The 26,835-nt window shown below is 34.2% G+C and overlaps 1 protein-coding gene across 2 annotated transcripts in view; it reads left to right on the top strand.

Annotated features, from left to right (window-relative positions):
* The window catches only part of LOC150097088 (leukocyte receptor cluster member 8 homolog), a 347,020-nt gene that overhangs the window by 298,660 nt on the left and 21,525 nt on the right, over positions 1-26,835 (top strand). For both annotated transcript variants that reach the window (XM_090407668.1, XM_090407667.1), the window contains exon 16: positions 6,760-6,967. In XM_090407668.1, the coding sequence (XP_090263794.1) occupies positions 6,760-6,967 (208 nt within the window). The remainder of the gene's footprint in view (positions 1-6,759; positions 6,968-26,835) is intronic.

Genomic DNA, 26,835 nt, shown 5'->3' with positions numbered 1-26,835 from the left:
CTCCAAAATGTTCATCTCATATGCACTAGAAGCCAAGCTCTTGGGGTCTGTATTTGACAACAAACTTGGTTCCCTCGCATACGTCAGTTATGAGATGAGTGCCATAAAGCAGTGAACATCTTGTGGTGCTAACAGATGCTCTTTGCTTCTTTTGTATAGGGCATCAAAACTTGATTATAGGTTCCAGAAACCTTTGGGAACTGGGGGTTGTTGAGAAAGCTCATAAATGGAGAAAACAGTGCTTTAAAAGGAATTAGAGATGATAAAGGGGACATGAAAATTGGACAAAAACATATATTCCTTGAAGTATGAAAAATTATTTCAAAAAATTGCTAAATAAAACAATCAGTGCACAGTGGTAAAAAAACACTCAACAGGCATGCAATCAGGAATACTGTCCATACTTGAAGTAGAAAAAGCCATCAAAAGCCTGAAATGTGGAAAGGCAGCCAGAGTAGATGATATTCAACCAGAAATGCTCAAGTATGGAAGTGTAAAAGTCTTCCAGTGGCTGAATTGCATAGTTTGTATAAGATGAATAGCTGTTCTGAGGTAAAGTAATGCTTTGAGCAAAATAGAAATCCTAGTTTTTTTTTGTATACCAAGGAGGCAATGGTCGTAATATGTTTATGCTAAGAGAGGCCTGATATCAGGGTAATTCCAAGAAGACTAGTTTCATCTTACCTAGAGATCTGGGCATTGTCAAAGGTAAGGTTGGGAGAATATGGTTCTTTTTTTGTGAAATGAGGCAGAACTATTTGCAGGCATTGAAATTGACAAGTTATATGAGCCCCATTAAAGAATGTTTTGGAGATCAGAATTTAGGGTTGCAGAGATTTTTGCTCTGTACGTTGTGGTGATTTGTATGGTGCAAGATTTGTCAAGTGAGGAGGATTGTAATGTTTCATCATCAACAAAACGAGTTTCCATTAGAACATTTGATTTCTGCATTTATGTTTTTTTGTAATCAAACTGGCATCTCCTTTTAGCATTTTTTTTCTGTTACATTTGACAACCTTGTTCCCACTTAGTGAAGTTAAGGTCAGGTCTTGCTCTATGTATGCAAGGGGGGGGACATGGGCTTTGAACTTCTCATTATTTAATATGATGTAACTGTCAGCATGTCATGGGTCACTTTCATGAAGTGCAGGAAATTCATTCTATGTAAGATCATTACTAATAGTAAGTACCTTGGTATTGCTATAACTGAAATTACTGCATTTGGAAAGCTTGTTGGAATCATCATTATTAAACTCTCCAAGAAACATAAAAAGTTGAATTGCAGAAAAGCAACATTTAATGAAAAGAAATTTGATTTTTATGCCAAGAAGATCAAAAGGAAGACACTTTCTGCTGTATGATTTCAGAGTGACTGAACTTAAATATGATCTACCTGTAAATGATTGTAAACTTCTGTATGTTGTTAGTGTTCTGGATGGACTAAAGATTAGATAATCTGGAAATCCTATGCTAACGACCAAATGGAACTTGATCCAGCCACTTCAGGTCTCCAATAAACCAGATGGTCTCACACTGGGCAATAAAATTCATCTACCCACACACATACATGTGTGTGTGTGGGGGGGGTAGATGAATTTTACACAAAACACATAACATCTTTACTATTCTAAGCAAGTTAGAAGTTAAGTTGGAAGCTGAAAGTTGATTTCTAAAAGTAGGTGTAGTTAGGTAGATTTGAGATGGAAATTAACTATTAAGGTAGGAGCTACCAAATTAAGTCAGTCCTTGACTTTATTTGACTTGAGGGTTCTGTTTCGACAATCCCATCTTAAATTAAGGGGATAAAAATCCGTTATTATTTTACAGCCAGTGTGCAAAACTCTGAGATCTAAAACTATGATCTAAGAGTTTCATGCTGAAGAACTATCGATCTCAGAGTTTCACATACTGGCTGTAAAATAATAAGAGATTTTTATCCCCTTAATTTAACTTCGCCAGAAAAAATAGCAGTTTGGCTTTTTAATCCTATCTTAACTCAAAAATCACTATATTTCAGCATTCAGGCATGTGTTAACATTTCACATTCCTGAATGCTGAAATGCATAGGTCTATTTTGTTGTGTTTTTTTAACTAATTTTACTCTTTGTTTATAGTGACATAATCCAGTATACAAATCATAACATTAAATTTCTGTATACAGTACAACACTCAGTTGGAAACACATGGAGAAAGCAATTCTTCAAAGTTGCTGCTTATTAACTGGACAGTACATCAGAAAGGACAGGGGAGGCTAAGTCATAAACAAATTTTCAAAATGTTCTTAGGATGGTTAACCAGATGCATAATTTGTTGAAGATCTAGGCTCATCTTCATTGGATAATGTTTCAGCAAGAGTGAGATTTTTGAAAAATGTGTATATTATATACCTAGCCTAGTCTGCACAGGCTTCCTTTTTTATTCTGCATAAATTTCTCTGTAGTAAGCAATTGCAGCTTGCATCATTCTCTCATCATCATCAAATTCCTGCCATGTACCCACAAGGGGTGTACAGGATATGATAGCACTACATGAAAAAATTATATCTTTACTAACTTCCTATCTACAATTTTCCTCCAAATTAGTCTATTACTTGTCAAGACTCCAACATTATCAGATCTTATATATTTCTATCGTCTAAGGCACTTTGTACCATATCAATCCACCTATATCCTGGTCTTCTTCTGGGTCGTTTTGCTGCCAACCTGGCAGAGAACACTTGTTTTGCTAATCTTTCCTTGCCCATTCTGTTTAGGTGACCATACCACCTGAGATTAGCTCTGCTAACGCATTCCTGGATGCTGACAATGTCAAGTTCTTTTCTAATATCCTCGTTTTTAATATGATATTGTCATTGATGCCATCTGTTCATGCCTATAATCTTTCTCAGGACTCTCATATCTGTGGTCTCTAGTCTATGGTCAAGTGTTTTCTTCTGACCCAGCTCTCAGATCCATAAGTTAAAACTGGTTTGAACACTGTCTTGTATACAGTTAATTTAGTGTTCCGACTAATTTCTCTTTTATTCCATATGAATTTATTCAATTGACTTCACACATACCAGCTTTGCTGATTCTGTTGTCTATTTCTATATTTAATTTACCATCTTCACTAAAAATCGTGCTTAAGGAGCTGAAATGTTTTACTTGTTCCACAGGTTCTCCATTCACAACACAGTTGACATTTTCAATGATTCTGCCTATTTTCATTGTCTTTGTCTTTTTATTGCTTTGCTGATTACTGCTGACATACCAGCTTTGCTGATTCTGTTGTCTATTTCTATATTTAATTTACCATCTTCACTAAAAATCGTGCTTAAGGAGCTGAAATGTTTTACTTGTTCCACAGGTTCTCCATTCACAACACAGTTGACATTTTCAATGATTCTGCCTATTTTCATTGTCTTTGTCTTTTTATTGCTGACCTTCATACAATATCTATTACAACAGCTATTCAATTTAGTCAGAAAATCTTGCAGACTTGTAGCAGATTTATTTAGAAGTATAACATCATCCACATAAAGCAAAGAGCTGACATTAACGTCTCCAATTTTGATATCATGTTTAATACCACTTTCCTTCATAATGTGATCCTTATAGATAATGAATAACAGAGGGGATAATGTACATCCTTGTCTCACACCAGATTTAACATCAAACCATCTTCCTGTACTTCCTTCAATTCTAACTGCTGACTTACAACTCAAATAAAGACTAAGTATTGCTTGATATAATGCCCCATTAACACTATATAACTGCAGCGTATTGAATAGCTTCTCTCTTGGCACCTTATCATATGCCTTTTTCAAATCGACAAAACTTAAATACAGATCTTTGTTATATTCCCATGCTTTCTCGACTATTTGCCGTAAAGTGAAGATCTGATCCTCACAGCCTCTATTTGGCCTGAATCCAGCTTGTTCTTCACCAAGCTTTTCTTCCACAATTCTTCTCAACCGTTTCTCAAGTATACTTGCATAGATCTTGCCAGGAACACTCAGTAGGGAAATACCTCTGTAATTCTCACATTCAATTTTATTTCCCTTTTTATATATGGGTACTATGAGAGCTGTACTCCAATCATTGGGAATTCGTCTCTCTGTCCAGGCCTTCTGAACTATGCAGTGCAGCCACTGTAAGACTCTTATACCACCATACTTCCCCATTTCTGGTCGAATATCATCTACTCCTGCTGCCTTTCCACATTTTAAGCCTTTGATGGCTTTTTTCTACTTCAAGTATGGATATACATTCCTGCCCGCATGCCTGGTCAGTGTTTTTTACCACTGTGCTGTCATCACTGCTTGTTTCATTTAGCAGTTTTTCAAAGTAATTACTCCAAACTTCAAGGATATCTTTTTCTCCAGTTTTCGTGTCACCTTTATCATCTCGAACTCCTTTTACAGCACTCTTTCCTCCATTCCTAAGCTTTTTCAACAATCTCCAGAATTTTTTGCCACCTTCTTGATATTTATTTTCTATATTCTTGCCAAAGTCCTCTCATGACTTTTGTTTAGCTAGTTTTACCCAGTGTTTAGCATTCTTGCATTTGTCTCTATATTCTCTAAGAGCACAAGCTGACTTATTTGACAGGAACTTTTGATATGCTTTCTTCTTTTCCTTCACTGCCTCTTTAACTTCTTGTGTCAACCAGGGAGTTCTGATTTTTTTTATCCTTGCAGACAACCTCACCACATGCCTCTCTGGCAGAATCAATCAATGTTTTCTTCTGAGTTTGCCACTGAATCTCCAAGGTTTGATTCCTATTCTCAAACTCTTTCATTTTTTTTTCAATAATCTTTGTGTATTTTAGTCTACAGTTCACATCTGAGAGCTGCTCAACTTTTATTCGCTTTAAAACTTTCTTACATGTTATTCTTTTCAATATGAAATTCAGTTTTATCCTGCTCAAGACTAAATAGTGATCACTTCCAATTTCAAATCCTCTGTACACTCTGGTGTCCTGCACCAGGGAGAAAACATCACTATCAACAATAACATATTTAATGAAACTTTTCTTATTCCTAGCCTCTTCTCTCCATGTGAATTTGTGCACATTTTTATGTTGGAACATGGTGTTAGTAATAACCAGTCCATGTCCTGAGCAGAAATTCAACAGATATTTGCCATTATTATTAGCTTTGCTCTTTTCTCCAAATTTTCCCAAAATATTTTTGTATGTCTCGCAATCATTTCCTGCTCTGTTATTTAGATCCCCAACAAGTACCAACTTTTCCTTTTTCATTGTGTCAGTTGCTTTTTCTAAAGCCTCAAAAAATTCCTCCACTTCTACCTTAGTAGAACCTTCTGTGTGATCATAGGCACAAATAAGTCTCATTGTTGAGTTCCCCATTCTCATATTTGCCCACATTACTCTACTTGAAACTGACTGCCATTCAAGAAGATTAGCCTCGTATTTTGTGTTGAATACTATGGCTATAATATTCAACCTGAATATAACATTTTGTATTTATTGCTCAGAAAGATCTCACCAGTTTTGGTCTTTTTTGTTTCAGTCGCCCCTATTATGTCGATCTGGTACTTATCTAATTCATCAGCTAGCTCCATTTTTTTGCCATTCAGGCTTCTTACGTTGATATTACTGATCTTTAACTCTGGTGGTGTTGAGTTGGGGTTTGTTTTCAGATTTGTTCCAGTAGCTGACTTTTCGCTGTTCGCCCTGGTTCCCTGGCGAAAACAACGGTGTCCTTGTTTACCTGGGCGACGCCCCAGATGGCATGAAATTTTGTCATGTTGTATCATCATATTTTATTTTGGTTTAACCAATAAGAATACAATTTGGTCAGCTAAATCCCAAATTGGCAGCCATCCTCGTTCGTTCAGTATCCAAGTAGATACCCCACAGGGTGCACCACAAGAAGGTGAGGATTGGACATTAGGTCAGAAGCCCTGGTCGGTTCTCCACATTCCTTTAAAGGCTATGTGGAGGTCTCCTCTCAGTTATACAGCTTTGACCCTTAAGCACCCCCCCCCCCCCCTGCATCATTCTCGTATTTTGCCAAACGTGTATATGTTGCAATCCATTATTTTTTCAACCAAGTTGGACTGCCTTATTAACAAAGACAAATGTATCTGCCAAGTTTTTCATGCAAACTTTTTAGGGACTTGGTTTCCACTTCTCGTTCTGCTTTCTCTCTCTCTCTCTCTCTCTCTCTCTCTCTCTCTCTCTTTTCCCTGCATTCTCTACTAGCTCTGGAAAGTCTGAGAGCTCTTCTTCAACTAACTGTTCTATCTTTATTGTCAAACTTCGGCTCTTTATCTAGCAGCACTATATTGTCACCAGTCTCTTATAAAGATTGTCTGTTAAATCCTGTGAATATATGAACGTATATTTTCAGACAGCTTCTTCCAAAGACCATTCACTTACTTTGCTGTAATCCCATTCCATGCTGCATTGGCATATTCAATCCAAAAGTTAGACTTTTCTCACCCTGAGTAGCAATAGTTGTTTGAGCAAAAGTATTTCTTATTTAAGTTATTGCTGCTTATTCTTCACTTTTTAATTTTGAATCCAGGAGTAGTCAAATCTTTTTATGCTATATATATATAAAATACCCTGAACTGTCATTTATGTTGTGGTGAAAGTCTATGTTCATTAACATATTAATGGAATTACTAAATGCAATATATATACTGCAATTAATTCAATTGAAATGCTCCATAAAATATTTTGGCTAGCCAAAAGTTTTGACTTTTTTTTTAATAACTATAAATATTTAAATTACTTTTCTCCCCTCGTTAGAACTACGAACTGTGCTGGCATCTTTAACACCCACAGAAAAGAAAAACCTGGTTGTATCTCATGCATTAGAACTTTGTTCTGCCTGGTGTATGGGCAATTATCACAGACTCTTTAAATTATATCGTACAGCACCCAAAATGGCAGGTTATATCATAGACTGGTTTGTGGAAAGAGAAAGGAAAACAGCTCTTAAGGCAATGATCAAGTCGTATGTATCTTCAGTGTTTTTTATTTGACAAAAAAATGTTTTGTGCTTAAATTTATGCCTTTAATATGGGACATGTTTTCTTTTCTTTATTTTTATTTATAATGTAATTCTTGTTTGAGACGAGTATAGAGATAATAGAACTGCAGTTTTAAATTAGTTTACATAAGCTGGCATATCAGAGTTTAAAATATGAAAATATTTTAATTAAAAATAGACAATTGCTTTTAACATATTATTGATTTCTTTTTCACTTATTGCATAACCACTAAAACTTCAACGACAATGGATAAATTTTTTACACATTGAGTGTAATAATTACCTAACAGGTAGTGACAACACACTTAAGTAAATTAAATACATTTTGATGTATTTCTTGCTAGAGGTGAATTACAAAGGGGGATATATTTTCAGGTACAGATTATTTTTGAAGAATATATAAGGAAAAAAATTGTTTTTATCCTTCCAGTAGAAATAAATAATTTTAATGAAATTTTTACATTTTAAGAATTAAAATGTGTAATTAAAAATTTTTAAATCACAGATTTGTAATGATGAAGTTTGAATTAACAATTGGTGAGATATATATATATATATATATATATATATATATATATATTTATATATATTCTTTTTTTTTTTTTTTAAAAACATTTAATTCATTATTATGTATTTAAATTAAGTACTACTTTTCACTTTAAAAGCCTACTACAAAGCAATGGTAAGTATTGTTAAGCCATGCTGTTTTAATAATTGTTACTTTTCATCTGTTATATCAAGGTAAGTTTAAGTTATTTCCATTTTTGTGTACATGCATGTAAAATAGAAGGAAATTTTGCTATTGATCATGCAGTTCAGTGTAAGTTATTATTCTCTTACAGAACACTTTGAAACAATTTCTGCAGCTTAAAGATTTTGAAGGAAATGGAACAACATTAATTTGAAACTGGATGTGAAATTTTAATGGTTTCATATGAGTTTTTGGTATTTTATAACATTGAATTATAAATTGATATCTCACCATCTTTGTCAATTTATATCCAAACTGTCTTGAACTACAGTTCTTTGATTTTTTTTTTTTTTTTTTTTCCCAAAATGGGAAGAGTATAGTCAGTTATGTTTTGTACTTTCAAGTTTTTCATTTGCTGCGACTTGATTTACTATTTTTAAAAGGTTATGGCACTTACATCTGGTTTATATCCAACATATCTATTTGATTAAGGTGAAAACACTTAATAAAGAAGTATAATGACAATTCAAATGTTTAGTACATAATGCTTCCAATATTTCATAGTAGTTTTTAATTCACAGTTGAAAGTGGTGGGAAAGGAACCTGTAGTTCTCACTTGAAGATTTTGCAGCATGCTGTAATAGATTTGTGATTACAGCATAACATATATAGGTATTCACTTAGTGCAACAATTGACTGATTCCAATAATAAAAATATCTGAAAAATAAAATGGTTTTAACATTATTTTTTGTGACAGTTTTCTAGGCAAACTGAGGCAATTCAAAAAACACCATATGTGTTGGTGTATAAGACTATATTTGAAGTTAAAAAAAAAAAAAAGTAAAATCAGGTGTTTTCATATACTCTGACTGTAAAAACCTTTGAATTTGGTGGTGAAAATCATCTTCGAGAGATAACTAGCTCGTGCATTAATGCTCTGTAGCAATATTATATTAGACATAAGTACTGTGTTCTAATAATGTTTTGGCATATTAATATATTTTATATATAAATATTTGTATTTAATAAATGTATTCAGTAGGACAAGCTAGTTTTTTTAACCCTAATGAAACTTTACTGGTGTTCATGTGAATTACAATTTATGAAACCAAAGACTGGTATAAACATAGCAAACAGTTTTGCCAATCATCTCATATGCAAAAATTTGAATTGCACTACAGATATCACCTGAGGTGATTGTGTGTACGTTATATTAAGTAAAGGTAATGCGTAAGAAGCTGTCAGTGGTACATGTAAATTTTGTAGTCATCTTATATGGCTAGTATAGCACAAAATAAACATTTTGAAAAGAGATTTTGCAGTTGTCTTATGCACCTACTTGCTTTGTATGGTGGCATACAATTGACTGATTCCAGTAATAAAAATATCTGAAAAATGAAATGGTTTTAACATTATTTTTTGTGACAGTTTTCTAGGTAAGCAAGTTCTATGATTTTTAAAAATGATTGTCTTTTGCAAAAGTAGATATTCTTGAAGTTCTGTTTATTTGTAGTGCATGATTTGTTAAATGAGAAACAGTTTATGTGACTCCCATTCATTAAAGGTAGCAAGCATAGAATAGCACAGGTGATCCAAGGAGATTTTTTACATAATCTGGAAACCCTGCTATATAGACCAAATATGGAAGTAATTTGGTCAACCATTACTCTGCTGGCCTGATCTGTGGTTGAAAAAAAAACATCATAGTCCTGCTTTACTTGGCTGAGATCAAGTATATATTATATTATTAACCTTCAGTGATATAGCATTGGTGGTGGCCTAATTGGTATTTAAAATAAGTTCTGAGCTTTGTTATGATCAAATTGTGATCTGTTAGGAAAACGTTATGTGTCCATGTTCTTGAGATTTTTAGGCTATTATTATTGTTGAGATTAGAGTGGTTGATTAGAATTTCAGACTCCTTTAAATTGGTGCTCATACCAAGTTTTGGTGTAATGTAATGAAGGTGCATTTCACTTCTGTGTAGAGTATCCCAGGCATAATCAGAAATGCCAGATTACCATAGTTACTAAATTTAGCTTTTTTCACCAGCAATCAAAACAGTTGACCAAAAGTTGAGTTGATATCGCCGCAGATGATAGCCTTAATATGGAGGTCAGTGTTTCAAATATGAGCTAAGGTTCATTATTAATAAATTATGAGTAAGTTCCTGGAGTATGTGTAGTTCTAATTATTATGACCTGTTTGGAAGGGAAAAAAGTTCTCTGGGTGAAATATGCGCTGTCAATATTCTTGAGATTTTTAGGCCATCATTATTATTTAGGGTGGCTGATTAGAATTTCACAGACTCCTTTAAATATTTGCTCATATCAGGTATTGGTGTGATGAAAGGAACAGATTTCTTTCAATTCTGTGAAATGATCAAGTGCCTTACAGAGATCAAGAACAACATAAAATTGCCCATATCTTTCTATCGCAGTTCAACGATTTTTTTTTTTTTTTTTCAAATAATTCTCTATATTATTGGTAATCATGCCCATTAATGTACTTGGGCATGATCACAAAGGCAAACTTTGCCATAGTTACTAAATTTAGCATTTTTCACCAGAGATCAGCCAGTAGAGTAACAGTTGACCAAATTAGTGATGTTGTGGTGTACTGTTTGAATTGTAATGTAACTTGTTTCTCTTTACACACATACTCCAGATAATGACCTTAATATGAAAGTCAACACATTGCTGCAAAATGAAAGATATTACCCTAACACAGTAATAGTCTCCATAATTTTACCATGAATATATTCAGATTATATGCTCCTATATCTCTGCTGTTGCTAGTTTTCCCGAGTGGAAATGCTGAAAGATAGCATTACCACCTGCCAGAATTGTTTGGATTTGAATCCCACGATGGGCATAATGTTTCTGAATGTCTCTGTAGGCGGTAAGTGATTTTCATCATAAATGTGAGGCTTCCATCCAACTTATTATTGGTTAGAGGAGGATTTCATATCACATGATGCTTAGCTCATCTATGGCATTAATATACTTTAGATTTCCAATTTTTTGTAGTAGGATTTACATAATAGATAGGGCATTGTTTTCTCTTACATATGTTGATGTTGGTACAGAATATTTCATCTTCACTTTTTCTCTTTCTTCACTTTATTTATAATTATTACAGCTAAGATGCTTACTTTTTTTTTAAGTCAAAGCAGATACCTGAATATAGTAATATTAGAAATAAATTTTACATATTAAAAATAATTATGCTTTAAAAATCCTGTAACCCTTGATACCAGATAGAGCTGGCAGAGTTCTCTGAAACCAAACCAGCTTTTTGGAAGATTAGTGGTAGGCAGCCTGTAATCATCCCTAGACACCACTGCTAGCTGAGCTTGAAGCTATAAGTGCTTTCCTATGCATTAAAGAGGGAGAGAGCGAGTGTGGCAAGTAGCTGCTATTTTGTGGTCATATATTATTTTGCAAAAGTGGAGAGGGGTGTGGTCAATTTTTGAATTATGGGATTGAAAACATAATTCTCTGGAAAAAATCTTGTTTGCCTGTGCCAAAGATTGACTAACTTGAGAACTGGCTGTAAAAAGCCTAGGAAAAAAATTCCTCTAGCCTGCAATTCAAACCTATAACATTCTTTTTTTTCTGGCGTTCTAGCACTATGGAGGCAAATATCGTTTTACGCAGAGTTAAACAGATACATTAAATGATTATTAAATACTAATTAAGACAACAGCAACAAGGCATTCCTTTTTCCCATCCTCAGCAAGAAACAAGGAAAATATTATTATTATTGTGTGACACCTCCAGGGAGTCCAAGGACTCATCGTGGGAGGGCACACCACTCTACTTGACTAAATACATCTCATCCTCTCCGCTACTACTACTTAATTATCCAACTACGACACTCCTACCATCTATCGCCCATCATCACCAACAACAGTATTTTTTGTCTGTAAATTGTATGTGTTCTAAAGGTCGATTTGTCTGTATGCAGGATGAAAAATCCAAGTTTCCAGGAGAAAAAAAACCCTACTACCACCATATGAGATCAGCTAATTCACCTTCAACTGAAAAAGCCCATATAAGGATTCCCCTCTTCAAGACGAGAATCGAACCCAGGTTTTTTTCAATCGAAGGGCGCAATGTTCTGCTATTCTTCCAATTGCACTACGGTAGTGGTTATATGGGAAAATATGGGGGGAGGGGAAGTTACTATATAATATGACGACAGTAGCAATAATACACTTTTATTATGTAGCACCTCCAAGGAGTCTAGGACTCATTTGTTACCAGCCAGTCAAAAGAAGTTTATAAATTACTCAAAATATTCACTTGGCACATGTGAATCTTTTTTTATTAACACAAAATAAATCACATGATGAATAGGAACATAAGCCAAAGTAAACGAATAACTGTAGAATAACTTTATGCTACATAAAGTCTTACATAAGTTTTTAATAGTTAGTTATTTAAGAATTAGATTTTTAATTACTGCAAATAAGGTTTCCTCGAAAGTGAAACCTTTAAGGCCTATCATTAACCATTGTACTAGCCGTGACATGTCCATAAGTCATTACAGGAAAACCTCACTTAATGCAAATTTGATATGCGATAATCAATTAGTACGGTTGAGTGATTAATCTATTAATGTGATTTTTTTTATGTTATGCGAAATTTTTTGCCGCCAATCTGCAGCGAGCAGAAAAGCTGGAAGTCATTAAGAGACATGAAAGTGGCGCTAGTAATACAATGATTGTGCAAGACCTGGAATACAGCAAGTCTACAGTTTGGACTATATTAAATAAGAGCAAAGAACAAGGAAAAGTTGCTACTGCTTCTTTAAGCATGCAGATCACCCAAAATAGAAGCCATTTAATAATTGAGATGGAGCATCTTCTATCACTCTGGATTGAGGATTATAACCAAAAAAGAATACCTCTTAGTACAGGGAATATTTAGGCAAAAGCTCTCATTATTTTTACCTCATTGAAAGAGACCAAATTTCAAGAGGAATGTGAAAGCTTTACTGTGAGTTTAGGATGATTTGACCAGTTTTAAAAATCAAACTGGACTATATGACATAAGAATAACTGGGGAATCTGCTAGTGCTGATAAAGATTCAGCAGCCAAGTTTCCTGAAGAATTGCAAAGCATAATTCAGGAGGGTGACTAATGATTATCAAATATTCAACTTGACGAAATTGGTTTCTTTTGGAAGCATATGCCAACAAAAACTTTCCTAGCTAAAACTGAAGCATCTACGAGGATACAAAGTATCTAAACATCGTCTTACGCTTTTATTAGCAGGCAGTGCAGAAGGCGACTTTAAACTCAAGCCTATGTTAATTTGTCGTGTGCAAAATCCATGATCTAACATTATTGAAGAAATCACAATTGGAAAAGAACTTGGATTTAATGAAGTGGGTAATGAAAATGTGAAAAACTTGCTCAATTCCCATTCAGAACAGTTAAATGAGAAGGATCTCTTTCAACTAGAAGAACAGCATGCACATGAAGAAGAAGATAAGGAGTGTGAATAAGAAGAGAATGTTACGACTAAGAAGCTAACTGCAAAAGAACTTGAGCTAATTTTCAATCACATTGAGCATGCTAAAGAAATGTTGTTTATGCTGATCCTGATATGGAACAAAGCTTCAAAGTCTGCCGAATTCTTGATAAAGCGATCGCCAGCTATTGAAAATTTCATCACAAGATGAAAAAGTCGAGCATGATTCAATCATCTTTACTTAATTTTTTTTTGTAAAAAAGTAGCTCAATCAAATGTTTATACGTTAAATAAAAATTTAAGCAATTAAGTTTTATTAACTATGATGATTTTATCTTCTAGTATAGCTTATACTGTAATTTTTTTTCCAAATTTATGCTAACTGTGGATGAATTATAATTATTCCTATTGTTTATTGTATTCACTTAGCGCTCATTAAGTGCCTTTTCAATCTTCATTGATTTTATTGCCATGATAATTTCTTCTTCTTCTGAATTTTTGGTTTGGATTCTGTTTGATTTATTTGTGCAGTAAGATGGGCCTGATGAAAGATGATCTTAGTTTTGAGTAATTCTGAAAAGTGTTTTTTTTTTTTCAGATTATTTCTATTTGTTTGGTTTCTTGTCACCATTGAGCATAATTATAGGGTACAAGAAGTAGCTCTTCGCAGTTTTGTTGATTGTTTTGTAGAAAGTTCTGATCTCATTTTTTCAAATGCAACTTTGCATTCCGCTACTTTTTCATTCAATCACTGGGTCTTTCTTTTTCTTTCTTCCTACTTGTTTCTTGTATTTTTTTTTTTTTTTTTTGATAGCTTATTTTTTATCTCTCTCTTCTCTACTAGTTCCAAAATGTCTCCAGTTGCCTATACATTGCTACTCTTTTTGAAATCACCCAAGATCATTGTTACTGTCCAGCAATTCTTCTTTACATCAATTCCAGCGGTTTCATATATCTTCTCTTTATTGCTCCAAGTTTCTCTGTAATCAGTTCTCCATACTAATGCTTAATTCAATACTTAAAAGTATGTTGTCTAGTATTTTTGCTTTGGGAGTTGCTTTCTTCTTGATAAATTTGATGTTTATTTTGGCTGTAAGGAGTTTATGGTTCCGTATCCATATCAATTTTCTGGAGGGTTTTTCATTTCAAATTGAGCTTTTCAATCTTTTATTAATTAATATATAGTATGTGCAGTTCTTGATTTCTCCATTCTGGGTGAGCTTCATGTGTATTTATGGCTTTCCCCCTAGGATAAACATTGTATTGCTGATAAACATGACATTTAATTTACAGAAATTTAGTAGCATTTCTCCTCTGTCATTTATTTCTCCTATTCCAAATTTTCCCATAACATAAATATGATAGCTGGTGTGTGTAGTATGTGGCTTCCCTCAATGAGTCTCTGACTCCTTGGAGGTCTCTCTTAATAATAATAATATGTGTAAGAATCTGAAAATAGTCCAACTTTTCTATTCATCTTGATAATCTTAGGAGAGTATGAGGATGTCTCTCTTGTTTGCATTGTCTATTTCTTCTTGCAATTGTTCCAAGAATTCTGTATATTCTACTTCTCCATGGGAATGAAATTGTAAAATTTGTATAAGAGTTTTATTTATATTATTATTTTTTGTAATCTACGTACTACATAGAGCTAAATTTTTCCTTTGTTTTTAACTCGCACTGAATTGTCATTCTCCCCTTTTCTGCCTTGCCTTAATCTTTATCATACATATGGCTGGCTTTGATACCGATTGCCGCCAGCCAGACTGTACTTCCGAGAGTGAGGGATTGAAATGTGGAATAAATGTAGTGATTCGTGACTTTAACAGAAATTTATCATTATCTTATTCAATACTTGGGTTAGTCATGGCAAATTCCTACTAGCACACAGGTTTCTGATATTTTTCGAGATAGCGATTGACAAGTATCAGATCAGCACGTTGTTTATAAGTCATTTATTCTAACTGTGAAAAGCATGTACATTTTAAACAACAATTAGTTATGGGTATACTTCCCTAGCCTATCTAAATCTTGATTATCATACACTATTCTACAATACAATACTATACACTACACTGCTATACAATACAGTATTATACACAATTTAGATAACTTACTGCAGATCTTCCTTTACAAACAGTCTTTTGTATTGAGTGAAAGTTCTATCAGGATACCTCGTTCTTCTGTCTTGATTATGATGTTTCTATTTCTCACTAATACATCTCGGCAATGCATTTAATCCTTATGGTGGCTTGATACGAATTACGAGCGATGTCCTCCTTTTCCATTTTCTCTGTAGTCAACAACTGGAAGCTTTTCTATCAGGAAAATTTCTGGGGAGATATGGACTTCATCTGCGAGACCTTTCCTTTGATTCCTGGCCACAAGTGCCAATGGTTGCTGAGAGCACGGCAGCTTCTGTGCTTCAGAACTTCTACTCTGGGAATTCAATTCCTACTCACCAGGTCACTTAATATCCATTCCTTTCTTTTTCTTTACTTCTGCATTCTTTGCGCTTATCCTCAGGCGTGTCGACGTCAGTTTCACGCGCCTTTACCGAAGTCTTTGTTTCTGGTGAATTTTAACCTTCTCAAGTCTCTGCGACTTATCCCTTTAGGGCTTTCCTTTTTGTTCTTTACTAATCTAGGCAACTTTTCTGCTGACTCATTACTTTAACAAATAATAATTCTTTTTCTTTGTGTCAAGCACAGTTGTTTTACAGGTAATTTCAAAATCATACATAGATTATACATTTTAATCAAATTTTCATATATGCTTTATATCAACTTTACATTATATCTTATGTATTATTCTGACTTAAGACCCTTGTAAAACCGAGCATCATAAGTTATAGAATAACTTATCATGTGAGATTTTACAAAATGGTGCATATATTGGGATAATTTTGATATAAACGTTCTTCTCTTTTGCTTTAAATCTGATAGATAGGATTCTTGAATAGATGGTGTTTGAGATATTTTCTGATTATAATTGCAACTCCTTTGTGCTACTGATCTCTTCTTCCAAAGTAATACATTCTTGCTTCACTTAGGTCTACCATATCTTTGTCTGTCCAATGTATCTCTGAAATTCTGATCATGTTCCATCTAAAGCATTTCAGCTCCTCTTCAAGTGGGCTCAGCTTATGTAGTGTTCTGATGTTTACAGTTGAGATGTGAAAATGTCTTCTTGAGGATCATAGCCAATTTTTCACCTGTCCCCTGTGGTTCTGGATCAGGTGCATCAGCCCGCATTTGATAGTATATTGTCATTAAGCTTCAATTTCAAATCCAGAGATGTTTAGCAGAATACTCTAACCAGCTTGCTAATCCTGTGTTAGAGGTGCAGCAATAACCAGTACATGGCTAAGGTTGCCAGCCGTTGATTGGGCTATATCAAATCACCCACCTGGTGAAGAGTACTCTCTAGTTGCTGCTCCTGTAGAGAGCGTTCTTTAGTAGAGCTGAGGTTAGTGCTTATATGGCAGCACTGATTATCTTATCACAGGACCATGGCATGATCCTGTCATAGGATAATGCGAGGTTTTGGTTGAGATAGAGTTGTTAGCCCTGCTCCTCACATCCTGTTAGCAACTACCGCTGTTTGTTCATGGCTGGTTATTCGTCAGAGTTGCCTATGCTTATTGCTCAGCTGACCTCCATGTCTGGGGGGTAATTCTCCTATCCACCACTTGGGGATGTGCTCAGTAATAGTTGGCTCCCCCTTGAGCTATGAAAAATATATCTTTTAAATGAACCATTGAAAACAACTGTGAAGTCACTGAAAGGAATTATTAATAAAAGCCCAATATACAGTCACCTAGGGAGTTCATATGTTTTAAGTAGTTCAATATGCCAATGAATAATACATAAATTGTACATAAATGATATAGGATATAACCTGAAAGAAAATATTCAGTTGTTTGCTGATGTTGCAAAATAATGTAGAGTGATAGTTAATCAAGACAACATGGAGAGCTTGCAGGACGATTTAAATAGGCTGTCAGTATGCGCAAAAGTTAATGGGTGATAAATTAATGTCGAGAAATTACAAGCTGGTACTGTACTCCAGGAAATAGATGAAGCTAGAGATTTAGGGTTGGTGGTAGACAGAGAGGTAAAGTTAAGAGGACATATTGCTAAGGTAGCCCATAAGATTACTTGGCTATTGAAGAATACATTAACAAGTAGAGATAAGCAAGTTGGTATCCCTCTTTATAAGGTCTTGATACACCCACATCTGTGCTCAAATCTGATCCCCTGGTTTTCTTGGGGTTGACGCAGTGGAGAGAATTCAGAGGCAAGTGACCAAGACGGTGAGCGTCCTGTGGAATGTTCCCTATGAGGATAGATTGTAGGTGTGTGGATTGCAGAAGTTGGTTATTTGGAGAAAAAGAGGGATATGATAGAAATGTTTAAATTGCTTAAAGGGTTTTATAACAGGGGAAATGTTTCAGCACTTGGCTAGAGGGACCAGAACAAGGGGGTCATCCCTGGAAGTTGAATAAAGGTGTGGTTGGTAGGGGTGTGAGAATTTTTTGCTTGGAGAGTTGTGAATGAGTGGAAGGGTTGCCAGAGTCAGTTGTTGAGTGCTTTGTTAATGGACTAAATGAGAAGTATGATAGATTGGGTCTCCCACAATGAGTCCTCGCACTCCATGCAGGTGCCCTTATAATAATATCAATATTAGATGGGTGTGTTTTTATAAACTGTTACTTTTGAAGATTTTTTAGTTTCCGAAGCAATCATTATTTGCATATTATTATAAAATAATAATAGATACTTATTATCCTCTCTTTTAATAAGTTTACCACCTGGTTATTTTTATTTCAGTAAAATTATGGAGACTACAATTGTGTTAGGAATAATTACTTTAATTTACCATCATTTCAACCTTCATATTAAGGTCATCAACAGGAGTACACACAAAGATAGCTAAATTACATTTCAAACAGTATGCTAAAGTGACAATGATTTGATCAACCATTATTCTATTGGTCTGACCTCTAGTGAAAAAAAAAAAAAAACTTCATCCACACTATATTCGGTTTATAACATCATGAAATAACCAATTCATATAGATAATTTTAATACAGCAAAAATGGTGGCCTAATCCATAATTTAACATGAGTATTGTTATATTAGAGATAAGATCCTAGATTACTTAGAGTCCTAATTATAATTAACACTTAAACCAAAAGTGTTTGAATATGTACCATCCATATTCTTGGGATTTTAGGCCACCATTATTGTTAAGAGTAGAATGGTTGATAAGAATTTCAGACCACCTTCAATTTACCCTCACATCATGTTTTGGTCTGATAAGGTGCCTTTCCAGTCAATTCTATGCAGTGTTCAAGGCATGATCAGAAAGGCCAGATTTACCATAGTTATTAAATTTAATGTGCCGTTTATGTCCTATTTTCTGATAGGAAGTGTGCATCCTGTTTCACCTACGAGGATTGTTTGATAAGTCCACGCAAAAATGAAGAAAACGTAATTTTTTCGGGACAAACATTTTTTATTTTTCAACATAGTCTCCTTTGACGTCTATACACTTAGTCCAACGATGCTAGAGTTTTTTGATCCCATCCATATAGTATGATTTATCCAACTCTTCAAAATAGGCAGTTGTTTCGGCAATCACGTTGTTGTTTGATGAAAATCTCTTTCCTGCCAGCCAGTTTTTCATGTTTGGAAACAGATGGTAGTCCGAGGGAGCCAAATCTGGAGAGTGGGGGGAGGAGGATTTCATAGCGTGAATCGTATGATTTTGTGGTCACAATTGCAGAAGAGTGAGCAGGTGCGTTGTCATGGTGAAAAAGAATCAAGTGTGGTTGTTTTTCCTTTATTTCATTATTTAAACGATCCAGCAAAGTCGCATAATACACTCTGGTAATTGTTTTGCCCTTTTCCGAGAAGTCTATGAAGATTGTGCCACGAGCATCCCAGAAGACGGTGGTCATAACCTTTTCTGCTGAAGGAACAGTTTTCACTTTCTTTGGTGCTGATTCCCTGCTTGCAACTCATTATTTTGACTGTTCCCTGGTCTCAGACTGGTAGTGATGAATCCATGTTTCGTCCACTGTTATGAAATGATGCCAAAGTTCCTCTGGATTCCGAAACAGCTTCAAGCTATCCTTGCAACAGTTCACACATTGATGCTTTTGATCCAGTGTGAGCAAACGTGGCACCCATCTTGCGAATAGTTTTCTCCTATATAAATGTTCACATAAAATATTATGTACGCACCTTCACTCTTCTATCATCCATCACCATATCATGGACCATATCAATAATTTCTGGAGTAGTGACCTCAACAGGGTATCCAGAACGTTCAGCATCACATGTGCTCATATGTCCACTTCGAAAGTTACTAAACCATTTATAAACCATTCTAATTGAAGGTTCAGACTCATCATAATGTTTATCAAGCTTAGCTTTGGTTTCCTGAGCAGTTTTGCCTTTCAAAAAGTAATGTTTAATCACTACACAAAATTCTTTCTCATCCATTTTTCACAAATCATGGTACTTGATCGATTCAAATGAACGCCAAATACAGTGTAATAGATCTATCTGACTAAAACTTAGTGTGTAATCCTCCAGCAGTTGCCAGCAACTAAAAATAACATCAATATGTACTGGTGAAGCAAACACAGGTGCAAATTAGGGCAAATTACAGGTGCAATAAATATGGTATACTCCAGGGTGGGCCAGTGGGGGAAATTGATCCTTGGATGAGTTGAATAAGTTCTTTAATTTTGCAGGAGTTTAAAGGTGGCATTAAGGTTCTATTTCTGTATTCTGTTTATTTTGTCTGATATCCCTTTAATGTATGGAATGACAATTCATCCAAGGATCCACTTCAAGTATACCGTATTCATTGCACCTGTAATTTACTCTATATAGGTGAAACAGGATGCACAATTCCTTTCAGAAAAATGGCACATAAATGGTACATTAAATTTAACAACTATGGTAAATCTGTCCTTTCAGATCATGCCTGAATACTCTAGATAGAATTGAACATAAATTTAAGGAGACCTCTGAAATTCTTATCAACTACTCTAATCTTAACAATAATGGTGGCCTAAAATTCCCAAGAATATGGATGGCACATATGCCTGCCTGGTTGGCCGAGTGGTTAGCATATCTGCTCTCCAGCCAAAAGGCTGTGAGTTCGAATCCTGCCTTGAGCATAGAGGCTTGTGATTGTCTGTGAAAATACTAGTGATGGTGGTGGGCAGTAGATGATGGGGTTCATTGTAGTTGGAGATTGAGTGATGGAGACAGAGAGTTGTAGAGTTGGTGCTCTCCCTTGATGAGTCTTTAGACTCCTTGGAAGTGTCACGTAATAATAATAACCTTTTGGTCTAAGTTAATTTTAATTAGGACTCTTAAGTAATCTACAATCTTAACTCTAATATAACAATACTCATGTGAAATTATGAATTAGGCCACCACTTTTGAGGGAATCGAACCCAGGTCTTTCTGACCAAAGAGCTTCATCTATACCGACTGAGCTAGGGAGGCTCATCTTTGTGTGTGTATATATATAGAGAGAGAGAGAGTCATTTAAATTCATTTATATATATATATATATATATGTGTGTGTGTACTCCAGATGATGACCTTAACATGAAGGTTGAAACGTGAAATTAAAGTAATTATCCTTAACACGGTTGTATTCTCCATAATTTTACTGAAGTGAATACTGATCACTGTGTAACACTAAAGGAAAGGATGGTAATTTTTAAGTTTCTTTTTTTTTACATTGATACCCATCCATGAAAGTCTTTAAGCCTATAGTACATTAGTTCTATGAACAGGATAAGGATTTTCTTAAATATTTTATTTAATTTTTACGTAATCTATAAACTCTGCTCTAGAGACTAGAAATGGAACTTTTTTTCAAGCAGCTTCAGACCTGGAGTAAGAAGGGCAGTGGTCTTAAACCAGACAGAGAAATTCATCTCCTACTTAAAGCCATTCACAAAAATCTATTCACACAGTGGAATTCAAACCTGCATTCTCTTGATTAATTAATTTATTTAATATAAAAATATACATTTATTTATAAAAAATTTAACTGAAAAGATTATAAGAGATACACTTTCTCATTCTCATACTTAGGTTTATGTTCAGAATGGAAAAAAAAAAAAAAATTCCTCTGTTAATCCTTTCAATGTATGCAAATTTACTTTACCACTAGACTCATATGCATGTACAGGAGTATACAAATGAGTTGCTCTAATTCAAACCTGGGAAAAACTTTCTTAAAGAACATGTTCAGCATAAAAACTGATTTGACAGTTTGTTTATGCAAATTTTCCATTGATGTACTGTTCCTCTTTTTTTCAGTACATATAATAATACAGTGTCTTGAAATGATGGCCACTATTACAATTTTCCTCCAAAGTATTCTCTTACTTGGCATTCCAATATTGTCATATTTAACATTTTGTGCTTCTTAGGCACTTCTTACTGAATCAATCCACCTAGAACTTGGTCTTCCTCTGGGTTTCTTTCCTGCCATCTTGGCATCATGTTTGTTTCTCTAACCTCAGTATCAAGTTCCTTCCTTATATCTTCATTTTTATTATGATTCTGCCATTGCCATCTGTTCACTCTCTCAATTTTTCTCAGAATCCTCATGTCTGTGGTCTCTAGTGATCAAGTGCTTTATTTCTAATCCATCTCTCAGATCCATAACTTAAAACTGGTTTGAACACCATCTTATATTCTGCTAGCTTGTTGTTTTGGCTAATTTATCTCCTATTCCATATAAAATTATTCAGCTGGCTACCCATCTTTGCTTATTCTGGTTGTCTATTTCCAGATTTAACTTGTCATCTTCATTTTTAATGAAGATGACAAAAATGCTGATATAATTTAATTGTTCTATAGGCTCTCCATTCTGAATGCAGTTGATGTGTTCTATGTTTCTGCCTATTTTCATAGTTTTGTGTCTTTTTATTGCTTATATTTATGACAAATTTGTTACATCTACTATTCAATTCAGTTAGAGAATCCTGGAGACTTGCACTAGATGTATTTAGAAGTACATCATCTGCATAATGCAAAGACATCTCCACTTCTAATAGCAGGCCTAATGCCACTTTCTTTCATAATGTGATCCATATAGATGATGAATGAGAGTGGTGATAATGTGCATTTAGTTTTACTCCTGATTTTACATCAAAACATTATTCTGTATTTCTCTGAATTCTAACTGCTGACTTACAACTTAAATATAGACTATGGATTGCTCTGTATAATGTTCCATTTACTCCATATAATTGTAATGTTTTGAAAAGCTTTTCTCTGGGCACTCGTATGCCTTTTAAAGGTTTACAAAACTTAAGCACAGATCCTTGTCACATTCCCATGATTTCTCAACTATTTCTCATAAAGTGAAAATCTGATCCTGACAACCTCTATTTGGCCTCAACCCAGTTTGTTCAAGTTTTTGTTCCAATCTTTCTCAACCTCTTTTCATGTATGCTCTTACCAGGAACGCTTACTAGAGAAATTCCTCTGGAATTCGACCTTCTGACCAGGTCTTCTGAATAATGCAATGTATCTACTGCAAAATTTTTATACCCCATACTTAAGAATTTCTGGTCAAATATTATCTACTCCCAGCTGCCTTTCCACATTTCAAGTTTTCAATAACTTTTTCTACCTCAAGTATTGATATGTACTCCTCTTTGCATTCATTTTGAAAATGTTTTAGTATGCTTCTGCCACTACTTATTTCTTTTAACAGTCTGAAAATAATTACATCAGACATCTGGGATATCCTTATCTTCAGTTTCCATGTCACCTTTGATTCCTTTGAGATACGATACTCTCCACAACATTTTGCCAATTTCCTGATATTTATTTTCTGTATTCTTACCAAAGTCTCCATGGCTTTTGTTTAGCTACTTTTACACATAACTTAGCTCTTATTTTTCTTTATATTATTTTAGGGCATCTGCCGATTTACATGCAGGAACTTTTGGTATGCTTTCTTCTTTTCCAAAACTGCCTCTTTAACTTCTTGTGTACACCATGGGATTCTTATTTTTCTATCCTGATAGACAACTTCACTACGTGCCTCCCCTAGCTGAATCACTCGGTGTCTTCTTCAGCCACCGAGACTCCAAGGTTTGGTTCTTGTTTTCAAACTACTTAAATTTTCTTCAGTAACATTTGTATAGTCAAGTATATACAAATACTGTAAAACGTCTACAGTTTACTTGCCAAGAAATTATATTCTTACCAAAGTTTTGTGTTAAGTATCTTCATGACTGAGAAACTTGTATATATAGAGGCTGTTTGCTTCACATCAATTGCCTCATTATCCTGTAATGTAAATCACACTTCCTTTTAGTCATATTTGTGGCTATTCATTATTGGGAGGATCACTAGTTAGATTAGTTTCGACCTTTGTTGAGGCTCATCAGTGGAAAACAGACCCAGAAAGCTGCTAATACATACAAGATTGAATTAAAAAGTTATATATTTTCCGTATACAAGTAGCATAAAGGTGTATTGTCATATATAGCCTAGTTGGGAAGATACTTAACATGCAAACTTTGTTTGCTTCCCCTTAAGGATCAAACAATTTTGCAATTTCTTGACAAGTATAATTTACTTTATAACCAAGTTAAAAAAATTCCACAACTATCTCTTATCAAGAATATTTTAATAATAAGGTGATACTGTTTTTGCTACTTGTTTATGGAAAATTATATGGCATCTGGTTTGTGGCCCTTCCCATAATGCATAGCAGTATGCACTTCCAAAAGGAAGTGCGCTGTGCATTATTATTAGATACTAAGACAATTGAAATGAAGTCAACATCCACTATATACACATTGTATGTACACTTGGGTCAAGGATTAAACCAGAATATAATTTCTTGCCAAGTATAATTTAATCCCCCTGTAATTTCTTTTCCTGAAGTTATTGTTATCAACAATAGCATAATCAGTGAGGCTTTTCTTATGTTTTCTTTGCATATGGATTTGTGCACAGGGAGAATGGTATTAGTAATGACTAGTCCTCCTGAGCAGAAATCCAACAAGTACTTATCATTATTATTAGCTTTGCTTTTTTCTCCAAATTTTCCCACACCATGTTTGTAGATCTTGTATTTCCTACTCTGCTGTTTATATCTACAAGTACCAACTTCCTTTTTTCTTTTTATCAGCTCAGTTGAGCTGACTCGACTGCTTCCTAAGTATAATATTCTATGGAACCATAGAAACAAATAAGTGTGGCCAATTTCTCATTTTGATCATCATCATCATCATAATACGTATCAAGGATTTAGGCCTAGTATGGCCTGTTCCGGCTTTAGAAGTCATCGTTGAATCGTGTAAGAGGACGTCCTGGTTTTCTTTTTCCTAATGGCTTGTACTTTAAGGCTTGTTTTGGTAATCTTTCTGTTTTCATTCTTTGAACGTGTTCCATCCATTTATGTTTATATTTTTTAATTTTTTCTATTACTGGTTCTTGGTTTAATTCTTTCATAATATCTTCATTTCTTTTGTGATCAAATAGGTATACTTGGCAGTTTTTCTCATAAACTTAATTTCTGCTGTTGTTAATCTTTGTTTGTCTTTTTGTTTTATTGTCCAGATTTCGCTTCCATACATTAAGACCAGTAGGGCTAATGTATTGTATATTTTTAGCCTGGTTTGTTTTTGAACTAGGTTTGGTTTAAATATAGAGTTAATTACTCCTGTTATTTTTAAATATTTTGCAATTTTTATGTTTATATCTTTTTCATTTTCATAAGTGATCATACATCCTAGGTAGTTAAATGAATTCACCTGTTCTAAGATCTTGTTATCTAATACTATTTTAGTTCTTCCTGGATCTTGTCCTTTAAAGGCCATAGTTTTTGATTTTTCCGTTGATATTATCATACCATAGTCTTTGGATATCTCATTTAGATTTAAAATAGCTTTCTGTAAGTTATCTTCAGAATTTGTAATTATTATTTGGTCGTCTGCAAAGAGGAGAGTGTTTAAGTTAACTGTAGGTGAAAGTTTAATTCCTTGATGTAAATTTTTACTCCATTTTATTATTATTTCATTTAAGTAAATATTAAAAAGAGTTGCTGAGAGGGGACATCCCTGTCGGACCCCTTGGTTTATCTCTCTTGTATATGATAGCTCGTGATTTAAACTTATTTGTATTTGATTATTTTCATATATACTTGTGACAGCTTTTAGGATATTATTTGGTATTTGTCTTTCTTTTAATATGTTAAATAATATGTTTCTTTTAACTTTGTCAAATGCTTTTTCAAAGTCAATAAATGCAATATGTGTTTCTAAATTATATTCTCTTCTTTTCTCTATTATTAATTTTAGGCAGAAGGCTGAGTCTATACATGATTGTCCTTTTCTAAATCCATTTTGTACCTCTAGAATAAAGTTTTCGGAATATTTCATTAGTTTGTTATTTAAGATTCTGCTGTATATTTTGTAACATGAATTTAGTATACTGATACCTCTATAGTTTTTAGGGTCATCTCTATTACCTTTCTTGATGTTTGCTGTTATTGCCTGTCACTCAGGAAGATTATCTTCATGTGTAATATTGAATATTATAGTTTAGATAGGACTAAATGGCCTCGCCTACTCCCGTATATGGGAATAAAAAAGGCGTTAGCTTTTTTTTTTTTTTTTTTTGCTGATAGTACTCCTTCCTTTCCATGGTAATTTTTGCCTGAATATAAGATCTTGTATTTGTTTGCAGAACCAGATTAAGGTGTCACCTCCCCTAAGCTTTAACTTTTAAGAGGCTCGCCTCTACTGAGTAAAGTTTAGGTTTAATAGCATCTTTTGTGATTTCATATTTATATATAAGCTAGACAAGTTAATGTATATAGCCAGCCATACTTATTCAGATGAACCTCACTTCTGCCAGTTCTACTTATTTTCCATCAATGGTGTTTATCTTGAATACCACTGGTAGTGATTTGGAGTTTATTGTGGTTCCCTGATAAAAAAGAAAGAGTGTGGACTTGTTTAACTGTATATTATATATTATGTACTCTCATTGTGTTGTGGTTTAAGGCAGTAAGAATATAGTTTGGCTGGCTTCTGATAGGTACTGGCTAATGGGATGCCTCATGAGAAGGTGAGGATTGGATTAGATCAGAAATCTCAGTCAGTTCAGAGGAGGTCAAAGCCAGATAACATTCCAGTTATCCGGCTTTGACTCTTAAGCAACTCCAAAAAATGTAAAAACATTAAAATATATGAAGATGCTCGGTGTAGATATTATTACACTAACAGTAATTTACCAAATTCAAGCTGCATAGGAAGTCAAATCTGTCCTGTCGTTTCAAGTGTCATCTCCATCCAGGAATTTGACTATTATGCGTCTCAGGTTAGAGATCCATAATAGCTACAGAGGCTCTGGTCAAAGTTGCTAGTATGTATATCTTATAAGGAAATAATCAGAGACAATCATAAAAATTATGTTTTTTGAAGTTGCATTCTTTTATAGTGACATCATTTGATATCACAAAATTGAACCTGGAGCCAATTTTGGCACTAAAAGTGAAACTTTCAATTATGACTTCAATAAAGTCGTAATTGCAATGTCTCAAACTATGGTAGATTCTAAATGTGCCATCCTGGTTGGCTGAGTA

This window comes from Typopeltis vanoorti, chromosome 17, assembly GCF_054136105.1.
Source record: "Typopeltis vanoorti isolate ZY-2024b chromosome 17, IOZ_Tvanoo_1.0, whole genome shotgun sequence".
In the NCBI taxonomy this organism is placed as follows: domain Eukaryota; kingdom Metazoa; phylum Arthropoda; class Arachnida; order Uropygi; family Thelyphonidae; genus Typopeltis; species Typopeltis vanoorti.
This window is presented reverse-complemented; position numbering and strand designations above follow the sequence as displayed.